Source organism: Oenanthe melanoleuca, chromosome 10 (assembly GCF_029582105.1).
Source record: "Oenanthe melanoleuca isolate GR-GAL-2019-014 chromosome 10, OMel1.0, whole genome shotgun sequence".
In the NCBI taxonomy this organism is placed as follows: domain Eukaryota; kingdom Metazoa; phylum Chordata; class Aves; order Passeriformes; family Muscicapidae; genus Oenanthe; species Oenanthe melanoleuca.
In genome coordinates this window covers 15,573,026-15,599,593 of record NC_079344.1, presented here as the reverse complement: position 1 = coordinate 15,599,593, position 26,568 = coordinate 15,573,026, and the positions used below count along the sequence as shown (strand labels likewise).

The window sequence follows — 26,568 nt, the reverse complement described above, 5'->3', positions numbered from 1 at the left end:
CAAACTTGAAGCTGCTCCATGTAAAACAGACACAGGTTTCTATCAAGAGCTTCTCACTGCCAGAGGGCAAGGCTAGATGGATATTGGGAAGGAATTCTTCCCCATGAGGGTGGTGAGACCCTGGCACAGGCTGCCCAGAGCAGCTGTGGCTGCCCCTGGATCGTTGGGCGTGTCCAAGGCCGGGTTGGACAGGGCTTGGAGCACCCTGGGATAGTGGAAGGTGTCCCTGCCCATGGCAGGGGGTGGGCAAAATGAGATTTAAGATCCTTTCCCATCCAAAACAATTCTGGGATTCTGGGATTCTCTTCTTCCTCTGCCTCTCTCCCTGCTGCTTTCCTGCATCAGGATTATCTGCACTTCCACGCTGGAAGATCCCTGCCCAACCAAACGGCTTCACCCTTGGGAAGTCTGGGCTGGGTTACCCCGGTTATTCCCCATGTCCAGACAGCAGCTGCTCGGCCACTAGGTAGGACATTGTTCTGGAGGGGCAGTTTGTGTTTTCCACGGTAATTCAGGCCCTTAGGGTTGCTTTTACTCCCCACCATGTGTGCAGAGGAGGTTGGTGTGGGGAAAAGGGAGTGAAGCCACTCCTGGGATTGCCAGCTAAATGCCATGTACAGAGCAGTCCAAAGGGAATCCCACTGGAGAGCAGCCAGTGTTTGCAGCAATCCAATACCCCAAATCCCTGCTGGGCCATGGAGAGTTTGTGGCTGCTGTTTCACAGACTGAATTAAAGCCACAGTGGGCTCTGCTCTTACCTGGGCTCTGCCTTACTGCAAAAGTGCAGATCTTTTGCCCATGTCCAGCGGATAACTACAATTTTATAAAAGTTATGTGGATTTCATTTACAATTCACCCCCAGAACATTGTTTAAAAAGGTCTTGGAAGTGTAATTTTATACCAGTGTCTGCAATTGTGAACCACAGCCTCAGGCTGGCAGATAATTCCCTGGTATCCAAGCAATAGAGTTTATGTATAGAACTGCTTCCTGCAGCTTCAAGGACTTCTGATAGTTTTCTTTCTAATTTCTACACTGTGCAGTGAAACCAGGACTTTGTTCATAAATTAGGAATTTGTGGTTGTAACACAAGGTAGTACAGAGCTGTGTCAGCTACAGCAGTTTTTGTAGTTCTGGAAGCTGAAAACTAATTGCTTATCAGAAATGTTCATCAGTAAGTTCCTAAATAAATATTAAAGTTTTGCATTACAGAATCTTGCTGCTTCACTGACTCTGACTGTAAAGCAGCTGGAAGGGATGGACTCCCCCTTTACAGGCTGTCAGGTTAGGGAATTGTAATATTAAGGTGCTTTTTCCTGCACAATTCCATAAGACTTGCATGTCCAGATGCAATTTTAACTTCTCATTTATATTTGCAATTCAATGCATGTAGGAGCCTTCAAGAATGAAGTCTTCCATGAGAATTAACTGAGAGTAATAAAAAGTAATAAAACCTGATTGCAGCACCATCTCAGTTGTCTTCTGGAAATGTATAAATAAATAAGGGCTGTAATGGGTGGCAGTGGCTTCTGGAAAGTTTCCTTTCCCCCTTTCCATTTTGCTACAACAATCAGCTCCACAATGACTCATTGCCTTCGTTAGGAGAGGGAAGACATCCCTCATTACTCATTACCAAAGGAAGGACTTTGCTGCTGCAAGGAGCAGCCCTGGCATTCTAATTCAGGTAGCTTCCACAAGAAAAGAGTCAGTGTCATCCTTCCCCAAACTTTGTCAAAAGAGACAAGAAATAATGCTGTTTAATTGTCCCCCTTTATAATATCCCATCCACAGTGACAGAACTGTAATTTTAATGCTGCAATCAGGAGGAAAAATGCACATTTTTCTGTGTTTGTGTCTGAATTTCAGTTCAGGGAGCTCACACTGAGACTCAATGCTATAAACGATCATATATATGTATTTATAAATACAAAACACATTTATTTGTTTAAAATTTATTGTCTGACTTTTTAATTACAGGGCACTGTGGATACAATACATAAATGCACACACAAAGCACTTGCTTAAGTAATCCAAGGATTTATTTTATTTCAAAGGGAGCAGGGAAGACTGTTTAAAATAACTGTTTTTCTTGATTTTACTAATACGAATGTTCCCTGTCTCTTTTCACAGTTCCCTTTTTCAGATTGATTTACTTGGATATGAAGGAACTGAGCTTGTTTTAAGTTTTTACTGTATTTTAATGTGGTTTTTATTAAGCTGTACAGAATGGTCCATACCTCTTTATAAATAAAGCTAAGATCATGTATTACTAGAAATCACATTTCAAACTGTACTTTTGCCAGACTTGGTTAAGATTTTCTAGGAAGGGACATTATAATTGTGTGATTAATCTTCAGAAAAGGGAAATTTTGGCTCTGCCATATTTCTTACTGTGTTAACTTCAGAGATTTATAAAACCAAGTTGAAACTGCACTGTAAGTGTGTTTATAATGAGTTCTAGCTGATTCAATAATCCTCAAAGTTTGGTGACTGTACAGATCACAGCTCCCCAAGTGCAGTGCATTACCTCTAGCACCCTGATGAAGTTATCAGGTGGAGGAAATTATTGGGATTGTGTTTCTGTGGAGTGCTGCACTAATCCAACCCCTGGGCTACTTTGATCCCATTGTGCAGGGGTGATAAAGAACATCTCAGGCTGGGGATGGTAAAGAACATCTGGGGTTGGAAGCCAGCTGGGTAACCCCAGATCTCAGGCCAGGCCCCCACTGGGGTCGTGTTCTTATGAAAATTTCCAAGCCAGTTTCTGATCCATTTTTTGCTGCTGTTATCAGTGCTCCTGCCAGTGCCACTCCCTGCAGCTGGCACTGCTCAATGTCCCTCTTGGCTCATGCAAACCCATCCAAGGAGCCCTTGATCATGCAAATAGCCCTGCTAATTGCAGGTGTTGGTAGTGCCTTATCCCAGTGGAGTGAGAGCCTCTCAGACACAGTGTGCAGGATCAGCTCCTGCAATCACATTTATATGTGACAAGCCATGGCACAAGGTTGTTTTTGGAAGTCACCAGTTTAAACAAAACCAGTTGAAACCATGCCAGAAGCCTCATGTTAAGTTTCCTGGCTGTGTGCTCCTTTGCTCCTCATAATAATAAATATTTATCTAATAATAATAATAATAATAATAATAATAATAATAATAATAAATATCGAAAAAGAACCCTGGGAAGCACTGGGAGCTGGATTGGCAGGTCTCAGTCTCCATTTAACATGCAAATGCTCAGCCTAGTCTCACATATGGCCACTTGCTGGATCAGAACTCAGTTCATTCACACAGAACTGGGGAGCCTTGGGTGGATGTGGGGTGTGTGCCCAAAACACCAGAGCACAGAGGTTTAAGCCTGGAAGGGAAAAGGACACAAAATAGAGCTGAATTTACTTGTGTTCAAGAATCCAAATACTGAACATGTTTTTGCAAAATCCTGATTTTTCTTTTATGGTCTTCCAATTCTCAACAGGTAAGTAATCAGGCTTCAATCAACTGCCTATTTCCAGGCCAGTTATTTGAGTTATTTTGTGACTTTAAAGCAATTCCTGACCTTCATCTCTTGGATGACATGCAGAGTTTCTTTAATGGTGCTGAGTACTGAACAGGCACCCACTAATATCTACAGAATTCACCTCTCTGGCATTTTTCTAATTTTCACTTTATTAAGCAGATAAAAGAGGAGCTGTTTCCTTCTCAGACTCCCTCTCTGGCTCTGAGGGACTGTGAGGCATCAGTCCAGCCAAGCATTTCTTTGATCAGTGAGCAGAGTAAAAGTTGTGAGAAGCCTAACGTGTGGCTTTATGTCCTTAGGCATCCACTGTGACAACATCTGCACCCAGGGCCGCTGGGGACCCAACTGCTCCATCTCCTGCAGCTGTGAGAATGGGGGATCCTGCTCCCCTGAGGATGGAACCTGTGACTGTGCACCAGGATACAGAGGACCCTTGTGCCAGAGAAGTAAGATTTTCCATAGCTGGCAGCAGCACGGCAGGTAGAGAGGTGCTCCTTCATGACACTAGACAGACAAACCCAGTTTCTGAGCTGCTTTAGCTCATGAATTCCTAAGGGCAAAAGAGCCTGAAAAATGCTCCTTCATCAAGAAGTCAAGGCTCTTCTGCACTGAGCTGTGCCTTGTGTTTCCTCTGATCTGCACCTGGAGTTCACAGGTGACCTGAGAGGAGGAGCAGCACCTTTACAAACCAAAGCTGGCAGGACACAGATTTGCAGTGAAGTCCGACCTGTTAAACAGAGTCAGTCACCACCCATCACATAATGACAAGTGGATGAGCATTGCCATCAAAATAACAAGGCAATGTTTTCTTGTATGCCAGAAAAAGAAACACAGCAGCCTGAAATAGCTCCTGCTTGATGCTCTGCTGCTACATATTAAAATGTACCAAGCAGATAAAAACCCTCTCATTTGCTTTATCTGGGAAGCTGCATTTGCCCCATAGGGACTCTAATTGATCCAAGCTACACCAGCCATCTTCCCATATAAACACAAAGTGAATTTGTCTTTCTTTTCTGCTCAGCATTCCTTCTTCCTGTAAGACATTCTGCATGCCCAGTTCATATATCCCCTTTGATTTCACCAGTTACACTTGACACTAGCACACACTCATCTCTAAAAATAATTTGTAGCTGACAGTTTTTATTTAAAGCCATTATAACAATGACCTCTAGCACTGCTGTAGTTAATGGCCTATAAGCATTTCCATTATAAACCCCAATTTCCAGGTGCTTCAGCATATCTGTGTAGCTGTAAAACCTCTCTCCAAGGCTAAAATGTGGTGCTCAGAGCTTCAGGGAGATGAGGAAGAAAATGTTTTACAAATTTGAACCCTTAAGAGTGCAAAACTTCCAGAAGTTAATAGTTTCTGACCTTTCTGAGATGAAAAAGCCCCAGCTTAGTTCTATCAGCTGTTGGCACGCAGTCTGCAAGAGCAAACCTTGTGCCCAGTTTGCAAGCCCAGGAATCAGGCTGCTCCCTGAGGATGTTTGCTAAGGATCTAATGGGGAGAAATTTTCCTCCGCACTGGGCTGACAGCAGAGGGATCCTGTGGATGCTTCTGCTATTGCTTCTGTGAGCATATGGCCTGGGAATCCAGCTTGCTTCCACCTTGTTTCTGGGATTCAGGCTCAAAAATACCTGGAGAACAGGAGACCTTGCTAAGCTTGTTCTCAAAATCATCCCCATTTTTCTCTTAGAAATTCATTTAAAAACAGAATTTAGGCTGTACAAGGAGAGCTGAGGATGATACTGAAGATGATACTCAGCCAGCTTGTTCTGTCCATGTAATCAGGATTACATGAGACACTGGGATGGTTTAGTGCTCTTAAGCCTGCAGAAATGTCTCCAGGAATGATCCAGGTTGTTTTATAGCTACTGCATCATCAACCAACCTGTCAGCTAAGCTCCAGCTGGAAATGTGCAGTGGGGTAAGAGCCTGACACCCTCTGAGAACATACAGTCCAAGAGAAAATTCTCATTTGCTGGAAAAATAGAACAGACATGATTTAGTAACCACTGAGCCAGAACTATAGAACAGAGAATCACAGGAGTAAAAATAAAAACATATAAAGTTATTTTTACTGTCACTAACTGCAATTTAACATTTCTTTGTGTTATCTATTGCAATGAATGTTTGGACAGTGGATGCTTTTTCACATGCTCTTAGAAGCAAAAATCTGCTTTTAGAAGAGATACTGAGCCATAATCCTGACTCTATACCAAATGTACAAATTCTATAACAATTTCAATCCAGGTTTTAGGCAAAATAAGCACACAATTCATTACGTTCACTCAGCTATCTAGTGTGATTACTGATGCAAATCAGGTGGTTTTGTATGGTGTTACATAATTACCATTATTGGATTCTGTTCATCACTTGGTGGCTGTTGCTCCTGCCATGAAATGTATAAATGACTGCCCCAGTTTAGCACAGGCATTGCACCAGACAGCTTTTGGCACAGTTGTTTTGACATAAAATATTGTTTCCTAATACACCTTCTCTGATTTCTTGACTCAATTTCCATTTCCTTCTGAGTTTCTGTTGTCGGTACCCATGTGCCAATGTTTCTTTTTATATCTATTCTAAAATCTTTTCAAGGTGTGTTATTAACCATATCTGTAGTAGGCTGGAAGGTCTCAAACATCCTAAACTTCTGTTTTGTCAAAGAGTTTAGGTTAGAGAGAGTCAAATGAGTGTCCTGAGAGAGAGAGGCTGCTGAGAACTCCACTGTGGTATTAAATAGCATATGGGGAGGGGGAGAGGAGGAGGGAAGATGGGAGTGTTTGAGCACAGGAACAGATTTACCCAGAGCTTGCACTTGGACATGGAACAATCCAACAGGCTTCATCATTTCAGCTGTCCACAAAATTGTGGTTAATAAATTAAGAAATATTGGTTTGAGATTAAGACAGATAGAAAATTCTCGAGCTCTCAGTGATGAGAAAACTTTGGAAAACCTGTGACAGCTGGGTTTGTTGTGTTTTCAGTTTGCCCCGCTGGGTTTTACGGGCACCACTGCAGCCAGCCGTGTCCCCAGTGCGTGCACAGCAGCGGTCCCTGTCACCACGTGTCCGGACACTGCGACTGCCTGCCGGGCTTCTCCGGGCCCCTCTGCAGCCAAGGTACCCCAGAGCCCCCTCCCTTCCCTCCCTTCCTGCCTGCCACTCTGCAGCCAGTCCCATCCCATGGCTCCTGCCTTTTTCCCTTGTTTCAGCAGTTTAAATCCTAAGAAAATCTTCACTTCAGAGGGAAAATGCAAACAGGTACTCAGTCACCTTCTTGTAAATACGACATGCTCCTGGTTTCATAAATAAACCAGGTCTGCCACACTGGATTGAAATGACTGTGGAATGAGACACCTGCTGTAAATACATCAGCATCCAATGGCTTCATTTTTTTGCAGCTCAGCCTGTCCTCACCTGAATGTTGATAGCACTTTCATGTGATCTTTGCAGCAGGACAGGGAGGTGCTGGTTAAGGTAAAGGCTGGCACAGGTGAACAATCCCAAACACCTAGTTGTGCACAAAACCTCCTTTACACTCTGCAGGACGTGACTGGGAATAGCCAAAACCCTGGACACAAGTGCAGGAGACAGGAAAGTTTGCAGTGAGGCAGAGGTGAAGAAGAACTTCAGCTCCCCAAAGCATCCATCACCTTTCTGTACCTTTGAAAGTTCCACATTTAATTCTAGATTTCATTTTCATCCTAAAAATACCCACAAAATCACTCAGCCTTCTGCACTTTCAGTTGCTGCAGTGAGTATTTTCTACACAGATATTTAAAATAAGTGATTTGTTGCGTCCACTGCCCCGTGAAGTCACCATCCCTGCCAAAATTGAATGACACTTTCAATGACCTGCTTTTCAGTAAGCTGGGATTGCAGGCAGCAGTTACCCAAAATCGTTAAACATAGATTAAGTATAACCATGGTTTTGGGGTTTTTTTCCTGTGCTGTATAGTCAACTAAACATTACACCAATTAATTTATTAAAATGAACATATTTCAGTGAATTTGTCCATTTTATGTGAAACATTAGCCAGATTTCAAAGCGTAAGCAGGTCTAATTATCCTCTTAAGAAAACTATTTTATTTTTGCTCAGATGTTCAGCACTTCTGGTTTTACTTTGAAATGTTGATCTATCCTGCAAATTAATCTTAAAATATTCATGTCCTAATTAAAATCAATTTGTGTTGCAGTTTGTCATAATGAGTTAACATGTAACTTTATTTTGTAGAAAGAAAAATGCTAATTAATTTTCTATTAGAAAAATGTGAAATGAAGATTTCACTTTGGAATTTTCATCTCCTTATGCCATTGGCAGCAAGAACATTCTTCCACCAGCAGTATGTGCATGTGAGGAGCTGTGTAACCCCCAAAACTGCACAGGTTGTACCAGGGATTCTGATCTGCAAACAACTAAACAGCTGTTTTATGAAATCTTTCCCAGTTACGGAGCAATATGGGTTGATAATAACTTGTCATCACTGCTAGAACACACCTGACATCCCACAGGGACTTTGGGAGTCCCTCTTCAGAGCTTTTCCAGCTAATTAACATCCCAATCTGTGTTGTACAGTCAGGCTGCTGCTGAAGAAAGCAGCATTAGGCCTTGTTTAACAGCTCTCTAAAAATGATTGAGACATTTTAAAAGTGCTTGGATTTGGATCTCACATCTTCACAAAAGTCACTCTGTCAGTCCACAACCAGGCAGTTTAAATTAGGGAGAACCAACCATTTTGTCATCCCTCTGTGCTGACATTCCAGAGGGCATTATCCCATTTCCCAAAAACAGGAGGAGCTCCTGTGGAGGGAACCCCTCTGCCAGCTGTGCCTGTGTGCACCAAAGCACCAGAGTGTGACCTGGTCCCTTTGCCAGCAGCTCTGTTTGGATCACAGACCTCGCACTGCTCCATCAATACTGCACGGTGCAGAACAAATCAGCTCCTCTTCTAAGTCCATCCTTAGAGAATTACATTTTTAGTACATACAAACCCCAGCCTTCATCCAGGTGGTGCTGCCTCTCTCCATCTCAAAGATGCCGTAAACCAGTGCCTAGAGCTGCTTTATGCAGAGCACTGGAAGGGAATAATGGTGGGGCCTGCCCAAGAGCCTGAGCTAACAGACCAGTTCAGTTTTGCTGTCTGTGATAGGAGTTCTCTGCTTTCCTGCTCTCTTGGTGTGTTCTCTCCATCCTGGCTGTGTATTGTGTTTAGTTTTATCTCCCTTCACTTAGGATCTGTTCTGTTTAGCACACAGTGTGAAAGCCAAACCCAACTTTATCCACTCCTACAGATAAGTGCATAGTCTATAGGAACACAGGCAGAAAACAATACTCAGCTATAGTAAGAGCAGAAGATGGCATATTATATAAAAGCCAATGAATCACAGCTCAGGATTTCAATCTGTGGCTGATTCACAGTCAGGATAGATTGAGGTCACCTGCAGAGACTACTTTTGAGAAAGTGAGAGAGGCTGAAGTGGCAAAACAGCTGCATAATTCAGGGAAGTGCCTTAATCACTTTTTTGACATGGCTATTATTTACCAGGATACAAGTCCAGTTCCATTTGTTACACTCTTTGCAAAGATGGACTGTATGTTTTATCTTGTTTTGAAAATACATCTGTTTTTGTCAGGGAACACAGCCAATAAGAGCCCAGAAATGAAACATTTCATTCGTTACTGAGCAGAGCTTTCCATCAACTTTAACGTTAAAGATTTCCAATAATTTGGTGGGAGGTTGAAGATCTACATGTCTATTAGTTTCCTGTCACTGTGCATAGGATGTGAGAAGAAGATGACTCTGGTAAAAAATTTAGAGTTTCTTTTCTTCCAACTTTACTCAGGTGGGCACAAAGGGAGAGGTGCTGATTTTGTTGGGATGCAGCAGATCTGTTACACAGCTCTCAGTCAAACAGATACATAACATACATACATACATACATACATACATACATACATATATATATAAAACCCTTGGCAACCAGATCAGTCTCAGCCACTCACTTGTGGCTGCTACTCACTGAATTCTCCTAAATCTTTCTTATTCTCTTCCTCTCCTAATGACCCCTCTTTGTTTTGTCTCTCTTCTTGTCATCCTTCCGTTCTGCCCTTCAAAAATTGCAATCATCTGACTATATAAGCTTCATTTTCCAGCAGAAAAATGGATTTTGATATGACTTTTTCCTATTGTTTTTACTCCTGGGATGAAAGCAAAATGGACTCAAATACTTTCTGCCTTTTCCTGCTTTCCAGAGGAATTTTGCTTCATCAAAGAAAAAACGTTGTAATTAACTTTATCTCTAATTGCTAAATATTGAGTCCTGTGATTTCCTCACATTCCTTTTGAAGATCCTGCAGTAAACTGCCTTGTGTTTCAGTGTGTCCCAGTGGGAAATTTGGGAAGGACTGTGCTGAGGTCTGCCAGTGCACGGAGAACGGGACCTGCAATCCCATCGATGGATCGTGCCAGTGCTTCCCGGGCTGGATAGGCATGGACTGCTCCCAGAGTAAGCACAGACTCATTTCTCCACCTCTGCCTTCAAATATCCTGGTTTTGTGTTTTTTTGGTGCTTTCTGAAAGTTAAAGACAGATTCTGGGGAAATCCCTGTTGTATTACAACTCTCTTTAAAGCTGATTTATTTTAATTAATCTAAGTTAGCTTTGGATTGAATTAGTTTCTGCATTTAGAGTTTGCAGAAGCCCTGACTGGCTTTTATTCCAGGAAGGCGAGGTCACAAGCTCTTATCAGAAAAGAAAGCTCCACGCTCCCTTTTAATTTCTAGCTGGTTTCCTTTTTATTTATTTTTTTGAAATCGTTTCCTTTCAGCTATTACATTTAGACATTATTAACCAGTAAATGTTTTCATGTACCAAATCCCTAGAACTGAGAAATTAGGCAGCTGAAATATTTCTATTAAATGTAATTTAATTGTAAAAGTCAATGTGGCCTTGTAGGGATGAAGGATTTCTTTCTGAAAATTGCCCAGGTAGAAGATTGGCATTTGCTGATCCCAAAGTGTCATTTACTGAGAGCATCCCTTAATTGAAGCTAGATCACAGAGGGAGGCAATATCCGATCATTCAGGAATGTTACTTCATATTCAGGATACAACTAACATATTAGACAGCATTCCAGAGTAAAATATATTAAACTCCAAGTGATAAAGCAGGAATGGGATAAAAACAGACGGCTGTAATTTTGCTTTTATTGTGCATCTTCCACAGGCAGAATATTGCTGTCACTCAAAAACAGCAGGAAAAAGAAGGAAAAAAAGACAGAGAGCTGCACATATTGCTCATTATATTTAGCCATCTAATTGGGAAATGTCTGTTAGTGTCTGTTAACCTTGAAAAAGGATGGTTTTCCTTGTAGAGCGAGGCAGGCCAGGTCAGCAGGAGCAGTTTCAGGCAGGACCTGGCTGTGAGTGCTCAGTGCTATGGATGAGCAGAGGGGGACCAGGCTCTTTGCTCTGTTACCCCTTGGACACACAGGGAACTCTCCCAAGGTGACCCTGTCCCACTCCAGGCTCTGTGGGCACCTGGCCTCCCCTCCCAGGCTATTTCCAGCCCTGCACTCCCGTTAACCTGGAATGACCTGGACTTGGAGCTGCACAGGAGATAATTTTAGCTCCAACTCCAGAGCCAGTTCTGGATTCACTAACAGCCCCTGCAGCTCTGCTTTAGAAAGGCATTGGGAAAGTATTTCTGGTTGCTTATAGCACAAACACTTCAGGCCAGATCCTGCTCAGCTTTACATTGTGTGAGTCCAGTGACCTTTTGTTGGATTTACGTCATGGCAGGGGTTTTTTGGCCCTTCATTGAGGCTTTAGAGGTATCTGTCAAATGCCAGAAACTTCCATTTATCATCCATGGAGCCATTGGCATCCATGAAAATAGGCCTGGTGTCTGTACTTTCAGGTTTCCTGGGAACCGTGCCTTATTAATTCATGTCTTTAGCAGGAAGCAATGGAAAGTGCTTTTTAAAGCAGAAATATAGTTGTTATATTGAAGGGCTATCATAATTTCAGATCTTTTAGTCTGGCACTAATAACTGTAACTTACTGCATTCATTTTTGGAGGGAGGCTTAAAATAACTTTTTTTTTAATGTATTAATATTGTACTTGTTGAAATATAAAATAGACCTAGAGATTTTAATTTATTATTAGCCCCCAACAACAAAAGCAATCTGAATTTGTGGATGGGAATTCATACTGGAAGAAGTTTTCTTTGCATTTTTACATGATTGGAGTAGCACTCTATGCTTCAAATGAATGTAGTAATTTTAGTGGTTGATTGCATAGCAAAGTAAACCTGAATAGCTGGGCTTTATTATGCAAGAATTCCAGCATGTCAAAAAGAAAATTCAATTACCTTCATATCTTGCAACCTTGCCTAAATTGTCCTCACAGCTAATGCCAGTGAGGCAGGGAGAGTGGCCACAGCACAGAGCAGGGTTGAGTCAAGGGTCACTGCTCCACTGCAGCAAAGAGCTGATCCTGGCCCCTGCCCTGCACAGAGGAGCATGGAATCACACAATCCTGGAATGCTTTGGGTTGGAAGGGACCTTGGAGCCCATCCCATTTCCCCCTGCCATGGCAGGGACACCTTCCACCATCCCAGGGTGCTCCAGCCCCACTGTCCAACCTGGCCTTGGACACTTCCAGGGATGGGGCAGCTGCAGCTTCTCTGGGCACCTGTGCCAGGGTCTCCCACCCTCACAGCAAACAATTTCTTCCCAATGTCCCCCTCTGGCAGTGGGAAGCCATTCCCTGTGTGCTGTCTCTCCATCCTTGTCCCCAGTCCTCTCCATCTCTCCTGGAGCCCCTTTAGACCCTGCAAGGGGCTCTGAGCTCTCCCTGGAGCCTTCTTTTCTCAGATGAACATTCCCATCTTTCCCAGCCTGGCTCCAGAGCAGAGGGGCTCCAGCCCTCAGAGCATCTCCATGGCCTCCTCTGGACTTCCTCCAGCAGCTCCAAATCCTTCTGCTGTTGCTCCCCAGGGCTGGAGGCAGCTCTGCATGGGAGGTTTCACCCAAACAGGGCAGAGGGGAAGAATCCATCAACCTGCTGGGAGAAATCCCTGTGCCAGGGAGAGGTTGTAGGGTGGCACCAAGGTTTGGAGAGCCATTGGTGGCTTGGAAGGACTGGTCACTGTCCAGGAGTCACTGCCAAGCTCAGCAGTGCAGGGTTCTGCCTTTGCTGATGTCTCACAGATTCGCCCTTTATTGTTGCTCCTCCACAGCACTAACACAGTATCATTGCTTTTTTTCTAATTTTTTTTTTTTTTTTTTTTTTTTTTTTGTCAGCTGACAAATGTTTTTTTATTTTCATAGCTTGTCCCACTGGGTTTTGGGGCCCTGATTGCTTTCATTCATGCAACTGCCACAACGGAGCACTGTGCAGCCCCTACGATGGAGAATGTAGATGTACCCATGGCTGGACGGGGCTCTACTGCACTCAGCGTAAGCCTTTCAGAGACAGGGAATCTGTCAAAGTATGTGCTGCTACCTCGTGTCTCTTCCAAGTATTGCAGTTTTCCCTGGAATACCACATGCTCCTTACTCCTGATAACCTCACATCACCCCTAAGAAAATACTCCTGAAGCTTTCCAAGGTTTTTATGCCTTTGGCGCTCAGTAGAGGAGAGGAAAATCATTTAAATTATTGATTCATTGTTAGAATTTGTATAGTCAGTGTCCCTGCTTGTTAATGCCCCAGTATTTTGTGGTCTGATTTAGGAAAATGTTAGAGATTTCTCACCCTAGTGCCAAATTACTGGTATGAAAGAGGAGATCCAATTCTGGTGAGCCTTTTAAGAAGGTTCTTTCACTTGCAAGTAATTGATTGATCCCTGGTCTTCCAGAGAGTTTCTGTTTAGCATCTTCTTTCACTTCTTGAAAATGTAGTTTGTGTAGATGGGTCAAGTTTTCATTCTTCCGAAACACTTAAGAGGCAATTCTGTAAAGATGAGAAACATTACTTCAAGAAAATTGAAGTATCTCTGCATTTAGACCATCAAATAAATGTCATTAAATATACAGGGGCTGAAAATCCATAGATTTATACGCCCACATACTTTGTGTTGATAACACATCTGAGTTTGGCTTTCAGCTTATTTCTTACTCTTTCCTTGTTCTAAATGCTGAAAGGTTGCCCAGCTGCTTTTTATGGAAAGAACTGTGCCAATGTATGCCAGTGCCAGAATGGAGCCGACTGTGACCACATCACTGGGCAGTGCACGTGCAGGACAGGATTTACAGGCAAACAGTGTGAGCAGAGTAAGTACCAGTGCCCTCAGCCCTCTCTTTCTCCAGAGAGGAGTGTGTATTTCAGAATTCTTGCACAAACACATCTTTAATGAGGTGTTGATGCCAGCAGGACCATTTTATAACATATATATAATCCATAGGGAGGAGAGGCACCTCTGGAAAACTGGGCAGTCTAAGCATAAAGAAATTCAGTGAATCCCTGCAAATTGGGCCTTTCATTCCCAGGCTAAAGTTAGGTGAGAGAAAGCAAATCACAGCACTCAGTGCTGACTGGGTGAGGCCTTCCCAAACTTGTACCTGATTAATACACAGCCAGCCCTAAAGCTGCCTCAGGCCTTGGTAGTGCTGCTGAGAGCAGCAGCCCCAGGATTCCCAGCGCAGAAGACAGAAGGGTTCAAAGGAATAAGTCCTTTCTGCTCTCTTTCTTCCAAGGAACATTGGGGATATGGGGCTTTCCCACAGAAATTATGATGTAGACATGGATCAAATAAAGATTAATGTTTACAATGAAAGCAGATCAAGGGAAACAAGGTTGCTTGCCATTTTGAGAACAGTCTGAGTTTAGCTTGAGCAATGAGTGTTTCCCAATGAACCTCAATCCCTTGCAAGGGATCTGGAATGTCTTGCTGGGATTGTTGTCCATGTCCCACTGGAATATTTAGCAGGCTGTGCCAAATGGCTTCTTTAAAGAAAATGGAATGAGGAAACTGGATGTGCTGTAACTGGTAATTACTTGTTTGTCCAGTGCAGTAACTCATAAGGAAATTCTTACACACTTACTGTCATTCTAAACACAGGTGAAATCCACCTCATCTTCCCAAGGCATTAATTCCATAGGATTCCCTCACATTTTTTGGCAGTAAGGTAATTCAGTAACATTCCTGCCAGATTTGCAGGGGAAGGTTTCTTAACTGTAGCTTCCTACATGGATCTTTATGAAAGTATTTGTGCAAGTAACTTAATTTGTAAATATGTTTTTGCACACACTTGCATTCAGCAAAGTGAATTTCTCAGAGCCAAATAATTTGTGTGCTTATGGGGGATTGCACATGGCATCACTGTAAGTGGCCAACTTTCTGGAATTTGGGGATGCTCTTCCCTGCAGTCACAATCAAAATAAGAAACTAAGGAATCCCACAAAGAACTGCATAATAGCAGATTTTATACAAGGAGCTGCTTTATTTGACCCCTGCATAAAGCCTGAGGCTTTCTTTTCTATCCAAACTACAATTGTATTTATTTACTTGTTTTTCTACTGTTTAATCTAAAAGAATCTCTTCATTAAGGCTCCTTCCTTCTCCAAATCCTGCTGAATGGGCAGTCACACTGCATTGCAGATGAAATGCTTAATTGCAGGCATCATTTCTGTGGTGCAGTCCCAAAATTTAGGCCTTATTCATTTTAAGTAGGCTGCAGGCTAATAAAAGAATAAGCATTAATTGTAATAATTTTAATTTTTTCATTGTTTGAGTACCAGCAGATTAAAGATACAATTTTAATACACACTGCGAATCAATAAGCAGACACTGGCTATGGTTCTCTACTTAATATTAAATTTTGGCTGCCAGAAGCTACTTTGAGACTGACATTGAGGAGGTGTTGTTATGCAATGAAAAATATTTGCAATGACACACAAGGAGTCTCATCTTGAACAATATATTCCATAGGATCATAGCAAGGGTGCATGTTTTCAGTAATGCAGCTTTTCCATGGAAATAAGTGGGATGTGACAGACATTGTTTCTTTCAATTTATTCTTGAATTGTGCCTCCAGAAGTACAGTAAGCTGCCTACAGATTTATTGTTATAGCCCATCATGGTAATTGTATGAATAAATTTCTCAGCTGGACATTCAATCATTTTGTCTTTGATAGAAACACAAAGCCAGGATAGAAATTCCTTCTGTATTAGGAATCCTGACACTGAAGCAGAGCAAATCAAACCATTCAGATGCTCAGTTCTGAAATTTCACTTGCAATGTTCTATTCACCTCCTGCCACTGGCAGGGATGAGTAGGAAAGCTTGTGGGGTTTGTTTGGTTAAGGCTGTTGGGTTCATATAAAGGTTCATTGAAACTTGTCTTTGCAACTCCCCCCATAAGAAAAAAAAACCAAACAAATAGGTTGGTGAAGAATGCTGAGCTCTGTTGTCTTCAGCTTCTGAGATCAAGCTCTATTAAACTCTGTATATTTGTAATACACATGGAATCTTCTAAAGCCTTTGTACCTGTCATTGATTTAATTCTAGGAATTTTCCAGAAAGTTGCAGCTTAATAAATAACAAACTGCACATAGAATACATTTAGCTTCTGCTTTAGACTAATAATCATTTCACATTAGGGTTTTATCCTAGAGATCCTAAAACCAGGGAGACTTCTCTACCAAATTTCCTATGGCAAGTGTTGTGCCTGTTCCCAAAAACAGAAGAATTCTTTCCAATGTTTTTCTTTGGCTCCCCAGAGTGCTCTCCAGGAACATTTGGTTATGGTTGCAAACAATTGTGTGAGTGCATGAACAATGCAACGTGTGACCATGTCACAGGCACTTGCTACTGCAGTCCAGGCTTCAAAGGAATCCGATGTGATCAAGGTACAGTGGAATTCTCTCTATAAAATCCCTCTCTCCCTCTCTCTCCTCCTCTCCAGTGATGTACTTGCCTTAAAAAAAAAAAAAAAAAAAAAAAAAAAGCAGTGTTTCAAAAATGAAATGCATGATTCAATTTACAGTGTGTTATGAATTACTTTTAACAGCGGCTCTTATGATGGAAGAATTAAACCCCTATACTAAAATTAGCCCTGCTCTTGGATCAGAGAGGCACTCAGTGGGAGCAATCATTGGAATTATTATTCTCCTTCTAATTATTATGGTCTTGCTGGCACTCTTTGTGTGGTATCGACGGAAACAGAAGGAGAAGGGCCATGACATGCCAAGTGTATCTTACACTCCAGCCATGAGGATGACTAATACAGATTACTCACTTTCTGGTAAGGGTCTTTTTATGTTAATCAAAACCAGACTCATATTCCTGTCTGTTGGGGAAATACAAGTTTCTGTGATGTGTAACGTGTTATTGAGCTTTAAAAATAATGACACTTCTGTTCTTCCTCAGAATACCTTGATCTTTAAACACATAAATGGGACAGGAAAGTAAATATAAAACTGATTTAAGCTGCTTTCTGTGTGGAAGCTGATATGGGATATACCTAGGCAGGAAGTGTACTGCATGGAATTTTGAGTCGTGCACTCCTGTTGCGGTACAGAGATGCAGCACCAGGTCAGGGAGGTTTCATGGGCATCTCTAGAAAGAAATTGGATAATGGTTCTTTCCTGCCCATCTCAGTCAGTGGTGGGGATGCAGAGACTGGGCTTTTCTTTCCTCTTACTTTCTTTATGCAGTCCTTCTAGCAATAGAAATTGTATCATTCAGGAAGCTGCAGCAGAGTGGGGTCAGGCATCTCTTTCTGGAGGTCACAAGGACAGTTTTCTTCTTCCTTCCCCGTGGAAAACTCTGCCATCTGAGCTTGCAGAGGAAGATTAAGAAAATAGAAACACACTGCTCCATCTTCAGCTCATTATAAATTGCCTGCAGGTACCAGTATCGTTTCAAGTTTTGGGTTTTGCCCTTTTAAGAAGGGCATTTACAAATGCTAAACAAGAGCTTCTGAAAACTCCCTGCCAAATTCTGACTGTCCTCCAGTACATTCCCCTACTGAGACTTGCAGTATCTGCCCTAACTTTGGCCCCACCAATGCTGCTTTTCTCCCATAGGGAAGAGGCAGGAAAAGGTGCTGATGTGCACCTTCCTCAGCAGAAAGTGGAGAGGTGGATACTGAGATAAGCTCACAGAAAAGGAATGTGTGGCTTGCAAGACAACACATGTGTGTCTGAGGACAGGTGTGCACACATGTGTTATAGAGATGCTGAAGGAGAGCAGCAATATTGCACAGAGGGAACTGGGATTCCAGCCTGCACTTGCAGGTTTGCTTGTGGATTAAGGGCAGAATACCATGTAGATGTACTTGTCCAATGGATGTAATCCCATGTAAACCCATGTACTTTGGCAGGAATTCCACCTGGATGGCTGCAGCATCCAGCCCTCTGTGGGTTGTGGCATTATGGCTCTCCTGAATTACCAGCTGTTATTTTGCCTGTTTACTCTTATTTGGGTAATGGTGGTGTTGTTTCTGAACAGAGTCACATACACAGATCCCTAGCTCCTGGAGGCAGCAATTTCTTCCAGCACATTTATTTCTGGAGGATGTTTTTGGTCTTTGGATGTTTTCAGCTCTTGTGAGGCTGATAATCCGTGCATATGTGTGAGAGAGATTATGAGGACAGGGAACCCCCTGGGCAGCCCTTGGACTCTTTTGCATTTGTGGATGAAGGATGTGGCAACAAAACACACACTTTGCCCAGCAGCCAAAGGAGACAAAACCACCCATGCTGGGAGGGTTTATCCACAGCACATGCATCTAAGAGCAAACTTTCCCAAATAAGCCTGAAATCAAAATGGTGCTCCCCAGCATGAGAGCAGTGTACTACATCCAAAAAAGATTTTAAAGTGCAGGTTGTTTAGTTCAAGGAGATGGGGCCAGAAGGGGAAATTGTGTGGTAGTGCTGGAGAGCTGCAGAGATTTCTTAGTGGGACTTTGACAAAGACTTGGCTGAAGTGGTGCTTGAGGTCTTATGAAGATCTCAGCAAACTTTCTGGAATGGATAAATTCTCTGCTGAGCACCAAGAGCTAAGCAAAGCTTGACACAAATAAAACATTGTGGATCTTGAAGCCTAGACACTTCCAGAAATGATCTGCAGATGATGGGTGGTGGGAGGTGGCAGAGTGAACCCTCCTGTTTGGAGCCTTCAGCCGTCTCGCTGACACTGTGTGGGCAGAGAAGCCCCACACAAAGAGAGGGAAGCAGTTCCATTTAGCAGTTGAGAAGTCTGGGTTTGTATCTACTGCAGAGTGCTCATTTATTCCCTTTTTTGTGGCTGGGCTGGTGCCCAGTTTCCACAATACTGTCCTGCAAGATGGGGACTGATGCTCTCAGTGGCACCCCACAGGCCAGGTTCAGAGCTCAGTCTAATTCCCTTTCCTTTAGGCATTTAAGCCTTTCCTTAGTGTTCAGACCAGAACAAAATTCTCACCTTTGGGAAGAGAGAGATTATTTGTGGGTTGGAGGTTTTTTGTTGGGTTTTTTTTTAACAGGGATAGCATTAGATTTGAATTTGATGTATTTCCAGCCAGCACTTACAAGAGCTTCATGAATAAATGTGTAGAAAATGGACTGTGCTATCAAGGTAAATCAGCCTGGGTGGCTACTTAAGTATTGAGCAAAGGGAACTGTGTAGAAGGAGCAATTCTGAGTTCAGGGTGCTGCATGCAAGGGGGGAAGAAAAGGGTTTGGGGAGATGTGTTCAAGCTCAGGGTCATTAATTCAACACTGCTAAGTAGTAGAGCACTCTGGTAAAGTTTTATTTCAGCTCATTTTGGTGCAGAAAACGAGCTCCAGCCAGCTGAGCTGGATGAGAACTGGCTTTGTCTCAGGTGGCTCCCAGTGACATCAGTGTGCTCAAATCCCACAGCAGAGCCAGAGGGTCCTGGCTCTTCCCTCCAGCTGGTCCTTGCCCACAGCCAGGGGATAAGGGAAGGGGGAAGGCAGAGCTGACTCCACCAGCACTTTCAGAACAGAAGGACCCAGATCCAAGTGTCTGTGTTTGACTGGGACCATGGGCTGTGGGGAGGGAGGACACGCCCTGAGCCCCCTGAGCAGGCTCAAGGCTGTGTGGGAGCAGCTGTATTGTGGGGGGCACACAGTGACATGAGGGGTGGGTTCCAGCCCCAGTTCCCACTGGCAGACCCCACGAGAGATGTGTTTCCTGTTGGTTTGGTTGTAAATGTCACGGAGCTGTAGCTGGGGGAGATGGCAGAGCCCCGGCAGCCTGGCTGGCAGATGTTCAATGCAAAGACTTCAGCTCTGGAATCACATCCTGATCTGAGATCATTTGTTAGCAGCAACTCGGGAAACAGCTGAGACTCAAATGCTCTGCATTTACCACAAAATAGAGCTGACCTCGAAAATCCCTCTGCGTGTTTCAGCAGAAAAGAAGAGCTCGGGCAGAGCTCACATGCGGGAGCAGCTTCCCCTGAGCCCTGAGCCACAGCCCTTATGTAAGAGACATCCTGCAGATAAACCCACTTCTTGGAAACAGGATATTCTGCAGTAAATTAAGCTCAATCTAGATCTCCACAAGATGTCAGCAAAGCAAAGTGCATGTTCAGAGTGAGGCAAGCACAGAGGGCAAGGAGAGGAGGGTGATGGTGGCTGGGACCCCAGTCCCTGCTTTCCTCACCCATCACTGCCAGCCCTCAGGAAAGGTGGTGATGGGCTCAAGCAGCCACGCCAGCACTTCATTACCCTTTCACATGGATGTGTTCCTCACAACAAACCTCTCTGCCTGCAGACTGAGCCCATGCTTTAGTAAAACCCTTCCATTTGCTCCTTACAGGGCTTCGTTTGTTTAATGATGCTGTTCCAATTGAAATTTTCCATCCCTTCTCCTGATGGTACTTTGAAATATGTATTCATTTGTTATGCAGCTGGAACCAGATTGGGATTGATGTTTTCATTAGAACTGCCAGTATAAATACGATGCCTTTCTTGGTAAATTATTCTGTTTGGTAAATGTGTTTATAACTTAAATCGAGGACATAGATAAAATGTCTCTGAGCATACAATGTAGCTGCCCAGGTTTGCCTCTCAGGGCTCCAGCTTTGATTTTTCAAAAGCCTTTACACACAGTGTAAAAAAAAATGTTTTGGACTCCTTGGTACAGTTATAGCACATTGATTTCTAACATTACTCCTGGTTTTGTAGCAAAAAGGTTTCATCTGTTTCCACTGCTCAGGGGCTCTTCCATAGGTTAAACTAAGGAGGCAGCAGTGTTGCAGCCTGAGTTTTGCCTCCCTCCCCTCACCTGCAAAGCAGCTGCACTGTCAGGAATGACTTTATTAACATCTTAACTGTATTATTTAAATATTTTGCTTTTTTTCTTTTATGTTTAATGCTAATAGTCAAGAGCTTCACACCATAATGCAGGATGGATTGCCTCTGCAGATGTTTCAGAACACCCAGTACTCCAACAAAGATTTCTAAACTAGATTGTCTCTACCATGTTTTCAGTTTCTTAAGAATTGTTGTGGCTTCCAAAGTATCTTGTGATGACTTGTTTTCTTCCCAGATATGTCCCAAGGTAGCAGCAGTGTTCATTGTTTTTCCAATCCAAGCTACCACACTCTCTCATGTGGGGTGACTTCGCGCTTCTTTCCCAGTAATCTGGATGGAAACAGCTCCTGTAAGGTAGATATTACCCCACCCACTGTAGCAATGTTCTTATCAGTTCAAGGAAATCAACTCAAGCAATGTCTCTCAGGCCCTGTTGTCTGCCAGCGTTATTTCCAGCTTCAGGGCAGCATTCCTGACATCCCAAACACTGAAAGCTTGGCTTTCCCCTCCCTGTATCTCCCCAGTCTCTGGGAATGGGAACTGGAGTCTCATGCCTGTCTGGGTCAGCAAGGCTTGGTGTCTTAGCAACTCTGAGGTATGTTTGCTTCTCAGAAGAGATAAATAACTCAATAAATATAATTAACCATTAACACAACACCAGTAAATCAATGAAGCATTAATCAGTAATCTCACTTTGCTGTTTCGTTGTTACCCACATCAGACACACAAATTCCCTGCTGACACAGACAAACAGAAAGATGTAAGAAGGTACCTGGGGTGCTTTTGAGGACTGTCCTGACTCATCCAGGGACATTCTGGGAGCTCTACTGTCACTCCTGGCTCTCCAGCAGAGCTATTCCAACCCTATCACTGGAACATCCATCCAGGAGCATCTTCCTTATCATTTGTTGCAACTGATTCCCTCAGACCATTCATGAACAACACATGAATGAATTCATGACTCAGTTCAGCACTTCAGCAGTAAATTTAGATATGGCAAATGGTAAAACAGCTCTTCCTTTGGAGTTTTAATAAGCCCAGGTGGGGCAGAGCAGAGGGAGCAGGAGAAAAAGGAAATGCAGTTGATTTCATCAAGGTTGTCAGCTTTAAAAATGATGGTATTTCAGGCTGTGGCACCTTAATCCAAATGTAACTATTCACTGGAATGCCATATGAGCAAGATTAATGCAAAAAAAAGACAGTATTGTACAGGACAGGCAAAAATATCTCTGCATGTGCTCCTGTAAGTAATTTCTTGGTTGTTAAAAGAGAATCTCATTAAAAGGTAATAAAAAGGCTGGCTCCAGAGATCTCTCAGAGAAATTTTTAGACAGATGTGTAAATACGTTTTTTGATGTAGATGGTCCCCTTGCATTATGAATTTTTGCTCCCCAAATTGAAAGTGCAAACGCTCATAATGTCAAATTTAGGATGAGTGTCCATCTGGACCACTAATCCTTTTGCAGAAATTTAAATGAATTCAGAGAAGGTCAGAGCCAGCAGCCAGCACCTATCCTGGATTCCCAGCCTGCAGTGCCATCTTCCCACAGAACTACTTCAAAAATTAAGCTGCTGGAAAGGTTTAATCCCCAAGTGGTGCTTTGGGACTCGCCTGGAAGCTGCTCCCCCTGCTGCAGCTCTGGCCATTGTAGTCAGTCAGGTTGTCCCAGTAATCACTGAAAGACCAATAGAACTGGTATTTTCAGGGTATTTATCAAAATATATGGCCTGATATTTCCTTTAGATCTCCCACCATCTCACTTATTAATGAGATGCTTTGCAGTGCTGAATAGCTGAGGATGGCCAAAAATACACTTTGTCTGTCTGCAGCTCTGCAGCCAAGTAAGACAAAGGAGCATATAAAGCCCTAATAGCTGTCTTAACGAGTTCATTTCCAAATCACTTTGCCTGGTGCCATTCTCACTTTCTGCAGAGAAATGTGCACAAGTTGTACTTGGAGGATTCATTTCTTTATAGTGCCAGCTGGGGTCACAAAGGAGCCAGCACAGATGCAAAATGAAAAAAGAATGGCAGAGGACTGTCTGAAGTGCTGAGCCAGAGCCTGGGATGTGTTACTGTCCCTGTGCTCCAAGGAGAGCAGGCCTGGAGGCACTGGGCTGGAGCCATTCCTCTCTCAGAGCACAAAGGCAAGACAGCTGGGAGCCCTGCTCCAGTTTGAGGAGGGTTGAGGAAACTTTTCTCTCCTATGCTTCCTTGCCCTTCTCTCCTTTCTTTCTGTGTCTTTTGCCTTTTCTCTCCTCTTTTCTTAGTGATCTCTCCACTCCATTATATTTTTTATTTCCATTTCCTGTTTCCTATTTTCTTTTCTGCCCCTACTCTACACATATAATTCCTATTTCCTTCCTGCTTTCTTGTCCCATCCCTCTCCCATCTCCAGGATCCCTGGCTGGAAGCTCCCAGCACTGTGTACTGACCCTGCTGCAGTTCCCAGGGAACTCTCTCCTCTGGAGGGAAGGAGGCTGGTGAGAATTTAGCAGGAGCTAAAGGGCCCAGCACTGCACTGGGGATAGTTTGTGTCTGCACGGGATGGGAGCAGGGCCAGGCTTCAGCAGGGGGAAGGATCTCACCTCCTCATTCCCCCTCTGCCAGACAGACATTTGGCCACTGCTCAGGTCCTGGAGGTGAAATTGAAGCTGCTGAGAGACATCACCAGCATTAAACCCTCCCCAATGTGTTTGGGGCTGGGTGGTTGTGCCAGTGGAGCACAGACTGGAACACAGGCAGAAGGAAAACAAGTGGGAGGATAAGGGGGAGCCTATGAGAAGAGACTGGAAAAAGGCTTGGCTGCTTTTATCTAGCAAAATGAATGCTGAGGGGGAGCATGATTGCCATGTATAAATACAGCAAGGTAAACATGAGGAGGGAGGAGAGCTATTGAAGGGAGATGACAGAGCTGGCTTGAGAACAAATGAGGATGAACTGGCCATGAATGCATTGAAGCTGGAAATTAGATTTCTACCATCAGATCAGTGAGATTTTGGAATAGCTTCCCAGGAAGACTAATAGGACAAAGAAATCTGATTACTGTTAAAATGGAGCTTGATCAGCTCTCTGAGGGAATATGTGCCTGGGTGTTTGCAGTAAAAGGCAGCTGGACAGGGACTGGGGGTTCCAAGCCCTTCCAGTCCTGTCCCCAGACCTGTGCCAGGTGCCAGCAGGAGCTTGTAGGGCTGAGCTTCATCTCTGTGCAAGGTCCCTGAGAATGGATCTGCAGCTCTGAGGTTCAGGAGGAGGCTCCAGCATCACAGTGCAGGTTTTATCTCCCAGCACTTTGCCACAAATAACTGCTCTTCCCACAGGAGAGAGCTTGGCAAGTCAGCTCAGGGGAAATGCTGGAACCATTGGAGTCAAGAGGTATTTTACTGTGAGTTCATGTGAAGCCAAACCTTGACCTTTACTTATAAGCTCCTACAAATAGTTTTGGCCTTTTTTCTCATGACATGTGCAGCACTAGCAGTAATGATGCTGCAAGTTCCCATGGAGTATCAGACATGAACTCAGGTGAACTTTTACCATAGAGTTGCTGCACCGAAAATTTCCAAAGCAGATAAACAAAGATTCCACACCTCCATACCTGTGTCTTCACATCAGAGCTCTCATTGCTGAGCCACAGACCAGATTTCAGATGCTGAGGACCTGTTTTGCTCAGAGGGTGTTTGGCAAGACCACTCACAGAACCACTCTCAGGGCTTCAAAGCCAGCTTTGTGTCTGAGTTTTTCAATTGTGCATGAAGTAAAATCAAATCTCACTTTTACCAAGTGCTGCAAAGTCTGTGAAGAATCCTCAATGTAAAGGATGAGGTTGCTGCACTGGTCACAAGCAAATGGAGGATTCTCACCTTGAGCTTTTGCAAAGCTCATAATTCCACCCTCATTCCCTTCGCAGCAAAAGTCCAGGTATTGGTTTCTACAGACATCATAAAAATCAATTGCTATTAGATGTCCTGATTTTTTAAAGCCAGCAGTTTCACATCTATTAAAGGAAGTTCTAAATTCTACCAAAGACTTCACATAAAATTAGAAAATACAAAACAGAGGTCACTGGAAATGGTCTGACTGGATGTCACCCAGCTAATAAAAAGGAATTCAGTACAGAAAGCAGACCAAAACTTGTCCAAGAAAAAGAACTGCAAATACAGAATGGCTGCAGAACATTCAGGGTGGGCATCTAAAACTGAGCAGCACAAGCTTGGACCAGGGAGATCTGAAGTCAGTAGTTAGGGAAGCAAATGTCAAATTATTGATTGCTCTCCTGGAAGATAAAGGTATGATGGAATTCCTGCCAGCACTTCTTTGCCTAATCACCATGGATTTAAAAACCTAGGCATTGACAAATGGCTGGTGGTGATCAAGTGGCCACTGTCATCTATCCAGCTGTTTCAGACAGGCAGATAATGACTTTGCTTTACTCAGGCTGGTATCTCATTGATCTTAAAGGAAAAATTGCCAGATATGAGGTAATTTTAACCAAATTGCTAAAATTACCAGCCTGGAATTTTAATGGACAAATTTACTATGAAGGATTTCTTCCTCCAGAAAAGCAATTTTGCTTCACAGTAAAAACTGAAGTATTTTCTATCTTTGAAAGAAAAAAAAGTTAACAAATTATAGTGTGTTAAAAAATGATAGTAGCACAAAAAGACAGCTATAATCACATTCAGAAAAACTGCATTCAAAAAAAACTTAGGAATGTCCCCAAATCATTTCATTTAAAAAAATCAATTCTAGCCCGTAGCTCTTCATGCCAAATTTTAGGTTTGTGAGCTGATTTATAAACCTTGCAAACCTACAGCTTTTAATAGAAACCTCAAGACTTTAATAAATGTGCTCTTAGTGGTGCAGCTTGGTTGAAAAATCAGCATTTGTGTTCTGGCTGTAAGTTTTGAAGAGAAGAACAAAGCTGTGGGCTCTGCTGAGGAGAACTGATGGTGCCAAGGGTTAAATTCCTCCCAGTGACCACATCCAAATGGATCTGCTCTTCATCCTCCTGCCACTGCTGGGCTGCCCAGCTGCCCCTTCCCTCCATCATCCATCCATCCATCCATCCATCCATCCATCCCTCCATCATCCATCCATCCATCCATCCATCCATCATCCATCCATCCATCCATCCATCCATCCATCCATCCATCATCCCTCCATCATCCATCCATCCATCCATCCATCCATCCATCCATCCATCATCCATCCATCCATCCATCCATCCCTCCATCATCCTTCATCCATCCATCCATCCATCCATCATCCATCCATCCATCCATCCATCCATCCATCATCCCTCCATCATCCATCCATCCATCCATCCATCCATCCCTCCATCATCCTCCATCCATCCATCCATCCATCCATCCATCCATCCATCCATCATCCATCCATCCATCATCCATCCATCCAACCATCCATCCATCCATCATCCATCCATCCAACCATCCATCCATCCATCCATCCATCCCTCCATCATCCTCCATCCATCCATCCATCCATCCATCCATCCATCCATCATCCCTCCATCATCCATCCATCCATCCATCCATCCATCCATCCATCCATCCATCCCTCCATCATCCTCCATCCATCCATCCATCCATCATCCATCCATCCATCCATCCATCCATCCATCCATCATCCCTCCATCATCCATCCATCCATCCATCCATCCATCCATCCATCCCTCCATCATCCTCCATCCATCCATCCATCATCCATCCATCATCCATCCATCCATCCATCCATCCATCCATCCATCCATCCTCCATCCA

General features: G+C 43.4%; 1 protein-coding gene across 4 annotated transcripts in view; it reads left to right on the top strand.

Annotated features, from left to right (window-relative positions):
- Positions 1–26,568, top strand: part of MEGF11 (multiple EGF like domains 11) — a 251,127-nt gene that overhangs the window by 209,833 nt on the left and 14,726 nt on the right. For all 4 annotated transcript variants that reach the window (XM_056500297.1, XM_056500296.1, XM_056500299.1 and 1 more), the window contains exons 15-21: positions 3,812–3,958; positions 6,501–6,635; positions 9,895–10,023; positions 12,851–12,979; positions 13,666–13,794; positions 16,244–16,372; positions 16,534–16,767. In XM_056500297.1, the coding sequence (XP_056356272.1) occupies positions 3,812–3,958; positions 6,501–6,635; positions 9,895–10,023; positions 12,851–12,979; positions 13,666–13,794; positions 16,244–16,372; positions 16,534–16,767 (1,032 nt within the window). The remainder of the gene's footprint in view (positions 1–3,811; positions 3,959–6,500; positions 6,636–9,894; positions 10,024–12,850; positions 12,980–13,665; positions 13,795–16,243; positions 16,373–16,533; positions 16,768–26,568) is intronic.